The sequence below is a fragment of the Gobio gobio genome (assembly GCF_949357685.1).
Source record: "Gobio gobio genome assembly, chromosome: 19".
Taxonomy (NCBI): Eukaryota; Metazoa; Chordata; class Actinopteri; order Cypriniformes; family Gobionidae; genus Gobio; species Gobio gobio.
Window position 1 is genome coordinate 18,454,589 of NC_137112.1, and position 14,868 is coordinate 18,469,456.

Sequence of the window (14,868 nt, forward strand, 5' to 3'; positions counted from 1 at the left end):
AGTATATCATGATATAGTTAAGCAATATCACACGAGTAATGACCACAATATCACATGATGAGGGCTGTTTTTGTCCCGAATAGAGAGTGCAAATGTGATATCGATTTCATACAACAGTTAAAAAAATAAGAAGTTAATATTGTAATATTTTTTGCTTAATATTGCCAACAAACATATTACCTGAATGGCCAGAACTGTTGTGCATCTCCAAGCAACACACAACAGTGTTTCATTTCTGAATGAATCTGCATTTTGAGCTAATCAATCGGGTGAACCAATGATTCAATGGCCCATTCATAAAGACTCACAGCATTTATTTAATTCCTGAATTAATCAGCTGTTTGAACCAAGCGAATTAACAAATGACTCCATGGGCCCTATTTTAATGTTCTAAGCGCATGGTCTAAAACGCACGGCGCAAGTGCACTTAGGGTGTGTCCGAATCCACTTTTGCCAGTTTAATGATGGGATAAATGGTCGGGTTGAAACTAGCAAAAAACACTTGCCTGGCGCTGCATTGTGCCGGGTGTATGACAAGGCCCAATGACTTACTCATTTAGACATTTAATAACACCACCTACTGGCAGTTTTACTTTCTTATTTAGAGTATCACCTCATAAAAAAAAAAAAAATCATATTATGGGGATAATTTGCATGACTTTCTTTTGTGGAACATAAAAGAAGATATTTTGAAGAATGTTGGCAACCAAACTGTTTTGGTCTATAAATATATCTCACTACCAATTCAGATGCAGCTTCTGAAAAAAAAATGGCCGTTGTAGTCTAAAAGTTTATGTGTAAAAAAAATTATGTTAAATCAAATAGAAATATGTATTTTTAAAGCTACTGTTTGTAATGTCTATTTGATGCTTTTCTCACTTCACACAATAATGACTTTAAATTATCTTTTGGGAGTAATCTCAAATTTGATGTGTGATTAATTTGTGATTAGTTCGATTTATTAATCGGCACATCATGTAATTCATTAGAGAAATATATATCGCTTGACAGCCCTAATTAGAATATTTATTACCAAAATGTCACATAATAATGAATTTAGTCAAATGTTGCCATTCATGCTTATGTAGATCAATTATTAAAAAAAAATTCGGAGTAAATCAACACCCCAAAGATTAACTGTAATATTATATAGCGCAGTTGCAATTTCTCTACAACTCTTGCAATTACAACTTTATACTTTACAATGAGACTATTTCTTATTTTAAACTTTATTTCATGATTAGTTCATTATTATTATTAAGAATAGTTTTGTTTTTACTCTGAGGTTTCTAAAGATCTTTGCTGTTATTGTACCAGAATATTCAGCTTGTAATTTACTATATTTAGTGGTTGCCAACTACTATTTCACACAAAAGCAAACTTGACTACAGTTAAACTACCTTAAATTATGAATACCTAGTAGTTTTACAAACAACAAAATAGCTTTCCCAAGAATGTCTCTAGATTATGTATGGCTCAGACTACAGTGTCAGTCAGTGGGCCAGTTAAATTATCTGCCAGAAAAAAAATCATAAATATCATCGCTTCGAAAAGTAATAGCACACCTCTCCTCAACTAGCCACATGATTTGACGTATCATTCATGTCAACACAAATGGATTGTTTAAATCCCTACCCCTTTGAATGAGCAATAGTAATAATGATGGTTGCCTTAACCTGCAATAATTAAAAACAGATGGCCACTAAAAGAGTTAAGAAGTAAAATACTTTTCCACATATCTTATTTTAAATGCAAAAGTAGTAGGAAGAAGTAGTTGTAGGGGGGAAGAGAAAGAGGGAAAAGAGCAAAAGATTGTTGGGTTGCGTCTCAGGTACATGCCTTCATTCGTTTCAGTGGATTATTCATTTCCTTTTGAAGTGAAGCTGCTCGCCCAGCGAGGAATGTCTGAAAGGCAGCTGAAAGGAGACTCTCATATTTCTCCAAGAGCAGCTTGTCATCTGGGGGGTAAATACGTCTGTACAGAGAGAGGGAGAAGGAGAGAAAGAGTTTTATCTGATTATCTGATTTAGCGGCCTGGTCTGCCCGTTTTTCTAATCACTTAAACAAACCTCAATCGTTCTTTTCACACATGCATTTGTCCATTAATGCTTTGTATATAGTAATGATTAATAAACTTGGCTTTATATTAGACGTTAAGACTAAACAAAAGCCAGAGACGTGTAAACTTTTGTCTATATCTGTGTGATGGATCTTCAGATCAGCGCCACATTGGGTTAGGTATATAATCAAAAGCAGCAACTGGCTTTGCTTCAGGACCCAGATTTTACATTAGACAGCAGATGGCGACCCACAGTACCAAAAATGTGCAAAAAAAAACTTGAAATGTATTAATATTACTGGTAACCCTTTACATCCAGTATACATATTTAACGTTAGATAATGCACTATTTATTAATGCAGTATTTGTAAATCTTTGTTAACATTAGTTAATAAAAATGTTAACTGTTTATTGTTAGTTCATATTAAAGGGTTAGTTCACCTAAAAATGAAAATTACCCCATGATTTACTAACCCTCAACCCAACCTAGGTATATATGACATTCTTTTTTTCCAGGCGAATACAATCAGAGTTATATTTAAAAATAAACTGGCTCTTCCAAGCTTTATAATGGCAATGAAGGGCAGCCGAATACGGAAGGTGGTCCGATGGAAGCTAGATATTTGACTTAACATGTTAAATATGGATATTTTTCTTACACAAACCCATCCATTAGCTTCAGAAGGACTTTATTAACCCCCCGGAGCCGCGTGGGTTACTTTTATAATGGATGGGTGCACTTTTTTGGGCTTCAAATTTTGGGCTGCCATTCACTGCCATTATAATGCTTGAATTAGCCAGGACATTTTTAATATAACTCCGATTGTATTCGTCTGAAAGAAGAATGTCATATACACCTAGGATGGCTTGTGGGTGAGTAAATTATGGGATAATTTTCATTTTGGGGTGAACTATCCCTTTAAAAGAATTAATAAATTAACATTAACTTTAAAGTATTTTTCATTGTTAGTTCATGCTAACTAAAGTAGTTATCTAATGAAACCTTGTAAAGTGTTACAACATCACCATGAATTAGACCAAATTAATAGAAATTAGAAAAAAAATTCAATTATATATAAACATAAACAACATAAGTCAAGTCAAGTCAACTTTATTTATATAGCGCTTTTAACAATACAGATTGTTTCAAAGCAGCTTTACAGTGTTAAACAGGAAAATAAGGCAGCATAATTTTATTCAGCCGTCTAGCCATTCTGGAGAAAAAATGTCATCAGTTCATTTCAATTATCATACAGTGACAGTGTGGGCTTTAGATCAGTAATTAGGGCAGTAATTTAGTTTATATGGTTAATTTAGTTTAATAATTAGATTTATTTCGATATTTGGTTGAAAAATTTAGTGTCCCCAACTGAGCACGCCAAGCCAGAGGCAACAGTGGCAAGGAAACCAAAACCCCATCAGGTGACCTAATAGAGAAAAATAAACCTTGGGAGAAACCAGGCTCAGTCGGGGTGCCAGTTCTCCTCTGGCCAACCCACATGGTGGCAACCATTTTGTCACTCAACCTCTATTTTGGCAAACGTTTCGACATATTTGTGTCTTCATCAGGCGCAGGGAGGGACTAAAACACCAATAAGTGTGATTTACCAGTTTAGATTGAACAAACAACCAGCTAAACATTGTATTAGTATTAGCTACCAGTCACAAATGTATTTGTTCCAAAATACTTAAGAGTTTGATTGGACAGCCTTTGACATCAGCAACAAAACATTTGGGTAGTGTTTTCCCTCCCTTTTAAATGTTGAAAATATAAGGCATAATGTGGAGATCAAAAGATGATGTTGTACCATACCGTCAAACTGCAAGAATGATCTTGATTATTATCCTGGCTAATTACCAAATAAATAAATGAAAATGAAATATAAAGAATTTAGTTATAATATTATTATATGATACATAGAACTAGCAGTGTTGAACTGGTCAAGAATATTTGGATGCATAATGCAGCATTTTACCAATCAGCATCAAGTATTACAGAAAACTGTGTAATAAGTTCATTTATTTTGATATCACAACTTAGCATGATTATATCATTGATTTATTGATTTATTTATTTTTTTGCATTTAGCATCGTTCTTTCCTTTTTTTTAGAACAGACTGACCCACCATTTGAGAACCACTGATCAAAATAATGGATGCCTCAATCTAAATAAACAGTGAAGGTGGAGCGAGTGACATGTTATACCCCCCGTCTTTCAATATTCTCATCTAATAAACTAAAACTCACTTGGCGTGTGACATTTAAAATGGCTCTTTTGGATTCCGGCTTCAATGTAATCAAAAGCTCAACTAATGTAAATGTTCAGATCAGACGATAAACCGCCCCAAATCCATTAAGAGCTACAAGCACGATGGACAAACTTATGTGAAAGAAGTAATCTAGTAAGAGTAAGTGGGCTTAGTCTTTGGCATATGGCACATTGAAATCTGGGTCTGACCCACAAACCGCAAACACTTTTTTTTTCATGTTTCAGCATCTTTTGGGGTGTTTTTATTTAGCGTTAAACAGAACAGCAGTTACGCTCATAAACAAAAAATGACCTATTTAGGGAAAGGCATTCGTTTCGTATTCCTCCTTACGTCACTCTGACGTGGAGGCTCCGTATTAAGGAGCAATTTGTTGCAATTACGAAGTGACTCATTGTATGAAAAATGCAGCATATACTAAATGGTGCGATTTCACTATGAAGAAGCCACCCTACCTCTACAGTAAATACAAAGAGTTATTTGACTTAGATGCTTGTGTAATGGGGTCAGGTTAATCAAATCTTAATGGTAGGTCTTCGTTTGACAGATCCTGGTGTCTGAATTTAAATGTAACAAATGACAAGAGTAATAAAATGCAAGAAGCATTTGGCTGCAGAGGAATTTGGCTTCTTTACAAAACATTAGTAGTCATTAAAGGAGCGACTTGGAGTTGTTTAATGTTCTGAAAAAAGCAATCTCCTTGTCTGACAAGAATATATAAAAATACTGACAACAACACCAGGGCTCTCAAATTACCGGTCATGAGTGAGGTAGTAAATATATTGCAAATATATTGTCATTTTTCTGTAATGCTGACTATAATTTTGCGTGTGAATGAATGAATGAATGAATAGTATTCAGTTTTATAAATTCTTAGCTTTTCACATGGCTTTTAGTGAAACATTATTTTTGTGTAAACATAGCACAAGTATGAATGCAAATCCTACCAATGCATTTCTTTCTGCATTTAGACATTGCCTTTACTGTTGTTGCACTCTCTCTCTCTAAATATATATATACAATATATACAACTATTATTTATTTTTGTACCAATTACTGAACAACATTTTATAAACAGAATGTTCCCCAAACACTGGATTCGGACATGCCTTGGTGCTTTACTATCTTATTTTTCTGCCTACGAACGCAGAATTTTTCAAGTTTTCAACCTTTGCTTTGTCCTCACATAAGAGCGTAAGAAATTGTTTCATAGCGTCACATAACCCAAACCAAGCCACAAAAGACCCCACAGGTGTAAGCGAGCATTCTTACGGGATAACAATCGTCAAGTGGCTTCCCTACCTGTAGTTCCCCAGGTGGCGCTTTTCGTGCTCGTCCCTTGAGACCTGCTTGCGGACTTGGGCCAGTCTTTCTTTCTGAAAGCACAACACAAGTGAATAAGTGGTGAGCAGTAGGAAGAATGACAAAGAAATAACGCCCTGTTTCTGCCTGTGCTATCCTGCAGTGTAATTTAGCCACCCAAAACCGAATAACAATGTCTCTGAATGACTCGTTTCCCATATTACGAGGCATCTTAATGAAGTCTGAGAGTTAGCAGGCGTGTATAACAGTCTCTCCTCTACACTTGTTAATACAGGGGGCACATTCATAATTCATATAGATTTAACTCCCACTGTACCATTTTAATACATCAAAAACTATAATTGTGGAAAGGTCAGCTGGTCAATTTGCAATGGAGCAGCAGGGTGTCTTCTATAATAGTCACTGATCTCTGCTAAATGCTGGTACAGGCATATTTCGCTCAGCCCCCAATCCCCAAATCTCACTCCTCTTTTGCGTCTAGCTTTGCCCTTTGAAAATACCACCTACCTGCAGTCATCTCAACCTTATTCATCTCTTTATATAATAAAAAGTTGATCGAAAGACCAATCAAGGACTGGTGCACAAAGCTCCTTCAACTTACTCTGAAAACAAGCATTGTCTGTACATCTGCATTTTGAAATATGAATACTTAAATATCTTTTTTTAGTTGGAGGTTTTGCCACTTTTTATTGATGGACATTTGGTCCCACTTTATATTAGGAGGCCTTAACTTCTATGTACTTACATAAAAAAATAAGTACAATGTACTTATTGTGTTCATATTGTATTGCAAAACACTTTTGCTCATATTGAGGTTGTATACAGGTAAAGTCAGGGACAGGTGTGGTGGTATGGGTAAGTTTAAAGGTAGGGTTAAGATGTAATTACATGCAGGTATATATTTTTTTAAATATAAGTACAATGTAAAAACATGTATGTACACAATAAGTGCATTGTATTAAATTATTAATTTAAACGCCTGTTCATAGTAGTTAAGGCCACCTAATATAAAGTGGTTCCGGACATTTTCCACATAAGCACAAAGACTCAAGTCTGGTGTCATGGCTCTAACATCAAAACATTATTTTGCTTCATAACTTAAACATGACCTAATAAAGTGTTGCTTTCTAACAGCTGAATGGGCCGCACCAATTCCTCTCTCCTGCGCTCGAGTAGGTGACGCTGTTTCTCCCAGTCTGATGATCCGGCCGTCAGTTTCCGCGTGGATCCCTGTCCGTACAGTCGTCGCTGGGCTTCGGCTTTCTGCTGGGCCAGATTCCGTCGTTTATCACTCGCTCTGGGTAGAAAAAAAACAACCAAAAAAAACAGGAAATGCTCAAGTAATAGCACTCAAAGTAGCCCAAACTCCCAGCCGAAATCCTGACAGACTCCGAGACTCAATACATCACTCGACTTGACAGCATTCAGCACTTCAAGATTTCATCGCTCACTGGCCCTTCAAATTTGCTGTTGTAAGTGACCACTCAGGGTCAGTGGGCTCCTGAACCACTGGGGAACCCCCTCGTTTTATTGATATGACTTTAACACTTCGAAGTTCTTGTCGCTGAGTTATTGGTTTTGTTCTGCCACTGCTGGGGAAATAACACAGAAGTCGCTTTGATATGTTACTGGGAAGAACTGGATCAGTTGGGACACAGTAAACGTCTGTGGAGACTTCCAAGAAAGTCACTGTGACAGAATGGTAGCAATGCATCCTTGAAATCTGATCCACTGCTGTATTGAGTTTGTCTGCTGTTGTTTCCTACTCAAGGACCATTGTTGGGCCACTCTGGTATATTTAGTACAAAGGGTGTACCTGGGATTTAAAGGCCAGGTCTACAGTAATCAATCACTGGATACTGACATACAACTATACATGCAGAGATGTACAATTGCTGTAGTTATTTTAAAATTAGAACCATAAAACTATAAATAGTATATTTCTGAGACTAGTGGGATAAAATTATTTGCTCACCTTGTTATAACTATTTAAATTCAGTAAACCTTGTAATTCACATTATATCAATTCAGATGACCAAAGAGAGGAATGCGATATACAGTATTATACTATCTGTAAAGTACTTCTTCACACATATAAGATCTACAACAGTAACTCTTAATCAGAACTTCATCCACCCAAAAAAGTAGTCCCACTTTAGGCAAAAAAAAAAAAAACTTCAATCAAGAATACTTCTTTAAACTTAAACAAAAATACAGTGGTCCCAAACAATTCAAAGCAATAAGATTTGTTTTGAAGTACCCCATTATGGTTTTTCGATTATATTTCCTTTCATGCAGTGTGTAATATAGCTGTCTGTGAATGTAAACATTCTGCAAAGTTTGAAAGTCCAAGAAAGAATCGACTCTGAACCACCTATAGGAGTCGTTTGTAATTTGAATCCCACTGCGTGGTGGTTCTACGTCACTAGAAATACATTTACATTATGCCCGCGAACAACTTGACCACCAGTCCTCAAACATCATTTTACTGATGAGTTCAACATGGGATTCGCAAAATGCTTGCTCTTGAAAGATAGGTCAGTACCCAGTTTATTTGGACCAGCTTGCGCCTCAGAATCACAAATTGTAAGTTGTAATTGCCAAAAGCTGAGTCTATTAATGCAGATTATTATTATTAAATAACTCGTTCGCACTCGCACTCGGATTTATATGGTAAAATCGACATCATTGTTACTGTCTTTAAAAACAGATTATAATGATGTATAACACTTGCCTGAATGATAAATTAAGTTATTTGAGGCTCTTTGGCACTGATTAGGAAAAAAAGTAAGACAACAAAAAAATATTGTGATATTTTGTGGCTATCAATCTTGAGTTGAGTTTGTATTTAGTTAAGAAACCTGTATGAACTGACTTTATACATCTACTAAAAATCACCTTGATATCAGTTGCAAATTGCAATTTGTTTGCAAATGCCACTTGTTTTAACATTTTGTTATGCAAAGCATTGACATTTATATACTGTATTTTAAGAGTAGCTTCAGTGTTCAAAAGTGTCCAAATACTTTTTGGGGCCTTCAAGCTGCAACAGAACATACTGTAAATACCACTGCACATAATGTGCTCACAATAAGCAAAAACTCCACAATCCTTTTCATTCTTATTTTAAATCAACTTTGATGGGCATGAGGGCCCATCAAAGATTTTCAGGTAACTTTTTTAGTAGAGATCAAAGAATCAATATTTTCGAAAGCACAGAAGACTGGTGGACAGCCAACAATGGAGAGTGAGTTTTCTGATTAACTCATTCTTTTCTCTTTCTAATGGGACTCTTGAGAGAGTATTGCTTCATACCTGATGTTGAGCAGTTTCAGGGCATTGAGTAAAACCCCCTTCTTCACATCGTAATCAATCTTTTGATCTGTCCCAAAACTCGGGGCACGATTGATCTAGAGGGGGGAAAAAGAGAGAGAGAGAGAGAGAGAGAGAGAGAGAGAGAGAGAGAGAGAGAGAGAGAGAGAGAGAGAGAGTTTTTGCTTTCATATTGTTTTCTTCAATTTCAAAATCAAAACCTGAAGCAATCACTAACTTTTAAAGGGGACAGAGAAGCGACAGTAGAAATGATCACTATTACCCATTCCTGAAATCAAAGGGCATCGGCTAAAATACGTTCTGTCTCAGAAAAACCACAATTGGCACTGATGTTGAGAATATAGAGTGTCTCATGTACTATAAATCTTCTGAAGCTAAAAGCCGCGAGAAAAAGACAGAAATGTACATCATTATTCACTGATAAACACCCCTTCCAATGAGTTCTTGACTGCTGAGACCAGACCAGTCAATGACTCAAGAAACAGATCAGCATGATTTGCGAATGGATCATTGTGCGCCAGCTCAAGAAAATCATTGAAAAGGTTAGACTCAAAAGAACAATTTTGGTCACAAATCAGGCATTGCTACAGTAGATCTCTACATCTCTTATGAACTTATGCTCCATGTTTGTGCAGATATCTTGCTCCAAAAAATTACTAGATAGAATCTCCACATCCACATTGGATCCATCCTCATTACCAGATCCTGTCAGAAGACATCCATTTTGTTTGGTATCCAAAACTGTTAGCAGTTAAAAAACTGCATTTTGTCTGGTAAAACTTTATTAACTAAAAGTCTAAAAGCCTTAGAGGTTTACAGAGGAACACACAAGTTGTATTGACCATGTTTATGATTTTTTTTATTTATAATTTTTAAAGTTTGAAAGCATCTCTGGGTTGTATGTAACCCGGTTCCGAGTTCCCTACGATAGGGACAATTTGACAACATGAGAGTGAGTAAATGATGACCTCTATGGAGTGAAGTGCAGCATGCAGGTCATGCAACGTTCAAAGTTCAAACAATTGCAACTTTGATCTTGTTTGCTGCTGAGCTTTCAAAGCACAGCCAGTGATTACCAGACAATTCACTTGACATATCATTGTGTGATCTGATGCTATCTGCTACTCTTCAGTGCTAAAGACATTTCCTGACTTGCTTGTTACATGACAAAACATCTGTTGTTCTTTAAAAATGACGTTTGATTGGGACAAAGACACTTGGCAAATGTGTTCAGCCAGGCAACAAACCAACCAGCCCATTATACTGAAACTGTCAGAACTCTTTTGTTTTCTTTTCTCGTTTTGTTTATTTCTCTTCCACGTGCGACCATGCTCAGCTGTTTTTTATTTGTCTCTTGATTTCTCTACTATATATATCCTTTGTTTCCCTCTGTTCTCTGCCAGAATGTTTTGTGTCTCCAACCTCTTTATTTTTTTTGTTCAGTTTGAGATACCTGTTTGTTTTGTTAGGTTTTAGCTATTAAGAAAGCTCTCCTGGTTTTGACCATCTGACCTGGTTCTGGTTTTGGAGTCTGGATTCTCCAGCAGTACATTGCTTGCATGCTAGGGCTGTCTTGCCATTCTATAAGCCTGATCTTGACCGTGAGCTTGGATTTCTCTGATACCGTCTGCCCCTTGTTTGATCTCTCTGTCCGTATATGACCTCGACTCTCGCCTCACGACTGGATATTATTTGCTGATGGGCTGATCTGGATTTCCACCCCAGCCTATTTGAATTTCCCTCTGCCTAGTGCCTTCTGCCCCAAGTTGGTTCAGAGCCTAGTGGCTTGCATTGTTTTATATTTGTGTTTGTGATTTTTCTGCTTTTGGGTTCTTACTTTCAGAGAATGTAACAGAACCACCAATGATGATGCCAACAGACGTCACCACTTGATAGGCACAATGTTTTATCTTTTCAAAAGAGGAATCTATTCAAGTGCTGCCACTTCGTGGATGTCTGACAGCTGACTGGGAAAGAAATCATCACTAAATACAAATATATTGTGTGAGCCCTTTCATTCTGTCATTACTCAGTGTGATAAGCACGCATTTACATTTTTTATGTATCAGATCAGCTTTGTTTGGTTTGCTTTGGCCGAAATAGTGGCACAATCTAAACACATAAAAACCATTATGTTTTACACATTTGTTTGAATTAAATCATTTATAACCATTCAGAATCATTTGAGCAGTTAATTAGAGATAATTGAGCAATAGAATGTCTTTCCGTGCATTAGTATAATCTGTCACATTCCTGCCAACACAAGCTAATTCATCAGATGCCAGAGTTATTTTCTCTGTGGAACTGAAAAAAAAAAAAAACTGCACAGGAAATGAGACCAGCTCGTGATATCTGCACAATCGCAGTGATGTATGGTAATATTCATTCATAACTTTTATGCTCAGTGCTGCAGTATTTGAAATGTTGACCAGAAACTCAATCATTTGCCGTTCATATTGTTGCAAGGGATAGACGAACTAAAATTCAAGAAATACAAGTGAAAAATGCTTACAACTTTCTTAATAAATAACCTGCCATATTTTAGTTTAGGAAACACACACTACCGGTCATATGTTTGAAATTTACATTTTTTATTGTTTTTGAAAGAGGTGTCTTATACTTACCATGGCTTAATTTATTTAATCACAAATACAGCAAAACATTATTATTATTAGTTTAAATATAATTACAGTTTTATATTAAAACTTTTACAGCATTCATTTGCAGTTGAAATATTTTGCAATATTATAAAGGTCATCATTTTTAATCAATGCACCCTTGTTGAATAAAAGTATTATTATAATTTTTTTAAACCTTAGAATGGTATAGTTCTATAGAACAGTTTCACACAAAAATATAACATTGATAATAATATGGTGGGTCAGGCAAAATCTAGGAAAAGAAGGATCTTAATTGAGCATTATTATTATAAACAAAAAATAAAGAGGTTAATCCAAATATTAGAAATCGCTTTTGTTCAGACACTTTTGGAGATGTGAGATCCAGGCCGTTAGCGGCCGTTCAGCACTCATGTACCTGCTGAGAACAGCTTCATCTCGGCCAGTCCTTTGGAAATTTGCTTCTGGCTCTTATGTAGATAGTGGTTAAACAGATATAATTCATATCAAACGGGCAATCTTTGGTCTTAATAATCTATAACATGTTCTAGAGCATATCGGTTTTGTTTAAGGGGAAAATTAAGTGTTAAATTATGTATTAATATTTAGGCTATATTAGTACTGTATGAACGCTGCTTTTGTACGTTTGACTGAATTGTTTTGCTTGTGTTTTATTTCCTATTTTCTTTTATGCTACTGTGGTTAATTGAAATATTGTTAAATAAATATAATTGTATATAAATATGCCATATTTGGTATTGAGAAAAGTTCCGTCAATAATTGCAATAGTCAGCTTCAGTGACATTATTACAACACTACTGGTGGCAAAAACTGAAAGTCTTTAAAAAAGTCAAAAAGTCTTTATGAGTGACTGGTTGTAAACAAGGAAGTTGTTTTAGCGTTGTCTAAGGAAAGCAATATTTGTATCCTTTTAAAAGATTTCCAAAGCGGACATTCAAACTGATTTTTTATAATGGATATTATGAACATCTGCCTGAAGAATGAATACTATATCAGATGCAGGTAACACACTCGTTTAGTCAATCTCTCTCTCATAATACCATGATACTCAACTCTACATAATGCAATAAGCTCCAATGAAGCGACTCAACGTTCCTTCATTACTAGTTCAAAAGTGATGTTTTTGAATTGGTAACGGAGGCTTTGGCTCAACTGTCAAACTGTCAACTTATGATTTGTATCCGAGGTGGAAGAAAGTAGTTCTGCTCAAAAGAGTGTTTTTAAAGGCGGCATGAAATCAAATTTTACAATTCGTATTTTTAGATTAATATTGTAGTGTTTACTATAACTGATTTATCTGTGCACTTCATTATTTTTTAAAAATTCATTTACCCTTATAGTCTTTAATCAAATATGTTAACTTTCCCTCCCCCATCAAAACGACTTCTCTTCTCTCCCGGTCATGTGCTATGGCGCAAGGGCGGGGTTATCGCCCCCTGTCTTGTTTCTGCACCGCCTCTCAGAAACCTGTCACTGATCGTAGCATGGTGGTTATTTTTCTCGGTATAAACAATACCTTCTTCAAGAAGGACTTGAGGCAAAAAGAGAAATATATGAGAAATAAAAGCTTTTTTATGTAAAAGTTACTCAATATTGTCGGACGAACAGCTTTTGGTTACGGCTTGCACTTAGGAATGCAGCGTGTGTGAACGCGCTTACGGCGCGCCCCCCTTATAAGGGAGAGCTGAGAAAAACGTTTTACAGAAATAAAGCCATAAAAGGCTTAAAATAAGTAAAATCTGTAGCATAAACCAGCGAAAAGTGAGGAAATATGCTCAGTAACATTTGTAGAAAAGAAAGAGAGAAAATACATTTATTTAAGAGATAGATCGAGTTTTTCTCCACAACTGAGTGCAAACTTCAAATCTGCCTCCATTTTGTTGGCAACGCCCAACTTCCAACGATCCAATCAATTCCCGAAGGACGAAATCAAGCCTCGCCCTACATTTTTTCTAATTTCAGAAGCCGTTTCACTCGGATATACATCACAATAAGGAGAAAAAGACGATCTCAACTTCCGTTTCATGCCGACTTTAAAGACACTCCGTTGTTGTTTCTTGTTTATTTACTTCCTGGTGCCGTCAAACTGTTGTATAAATGCAATATCACACTAGTAGCCGTGCAATATATTTCAGCACCCTGTGATTACCTATAGCACTCAGACTGCGGCCTTGTGCCTACGGCCGAAATCACTGTGCTAATTTTCATCCATTTCACACTGATACTTGTATGATATTGCTCATATATACACACACAGGATAATGAGAACTAAACTAGAATCCGGTGGAAGAAATCAGTCAAAAAATTAGTAACTATGACAACAAAATGAAACCATGACAACCAAAGAAACAGAAAGGAAACAAAGGAAACAATGATATACAAACTTATGCTACTTTTAAAATCGCATATTGTTTGAGTAGGTACTACATTTGAATTTGAAATTACATGTACTTTGCGACCATTAAAAAAAGTATGTTCTATTGTGAATATGGGTAGTATGAATGAACTTTTGACATTCTTCATACGCCATGTTGTTATTGCCATGTGACCTACCAGTGTCAGTTAGGTTGCTTCAAGGCCATTCACAAATCCTCTCCAGTGGCCTCATAGAGTGGCAGCCAAAGATAAATTATGACCAACGCAATGAAAGAACCGTTCATGTGCGACTTTGACAGAGATGTGTTTAACCACAGAAATAGGCATACCAGAGAAAACAGTCTTGTTCACATATAGCGATAATTATTATAATATTAATAATTTTATTTTATCCAATTGTTCAGTGTTGCTTATAGAGTATTAGATGTTTGTTTTTATGCCTATGCCAACTTTGAGAAGAGTCCGCTAACAGAGAGCAGGTAGGCTACAAAACATGTAAAATAAATGGTGTAGTTTTACTTTTATAAATTGAGCATGCAAGATCATATTACAGATACATTACTTTTCAAATAAATAAATGAACTTGAAATTATTTTTCTTCACGTGTAGAGACTACAGAATGATACAGTAGGCTACATGGCCAAATAAAAAAGACTTTCAATAATCCGGAAAATAAGTTAAAGGGTTAGTTCCCCCAAAAAGAAAAGAAAAAATACCTAATGTAACTCACCCTCCTGTTGTTCCAAAAACCTGTATTAGTTAGAATGTTGTTAACCAAACCATTTCAGTGCTTCTTGGTAACCAAACCATTTCAGTGCTTCTTAGTTAGTAGAATGTCCATAAAATTGAAGTTATGTGGCAAAAATGCCC

At 35.8% G+C, this 14,868-nt stretch overlaps 1 protein-coding gene across 1 annotated transcript in view; it reads right to left on the reverse strand.

Annotated features, from left to right (window-relative positions):
- Positions 1–14,868, reverse strand: part of ttll7 (tubulin tyrosine ligase-like family, member 7) — a 138,459-nt gene that overhangs the window by 53,367 nt on the left and 70,224 nt on the right. The window contains exons 10-13 of the mRNA XM_079843959.1: positions 8,966–9,060; positions 6,800–6,947; positions 5,630–5,703; positions 1,840–1,975 (exon numbers count right to left, since the gene is read on the reverse strand). Of these exons, the coding sequence (XP_079700085.1) occupies positions 1,840–1,975; positions 5,630–5,703; positions 6,800–6,947; positions 8,966–9,060 (453 nt within the window). The remainder of the gene's footprint in view (positions 1–1,839; positions 1,976–5,629; positions 5,704–6,799; positions 6,948–8,965; positions 9,061–14,868) is intronic.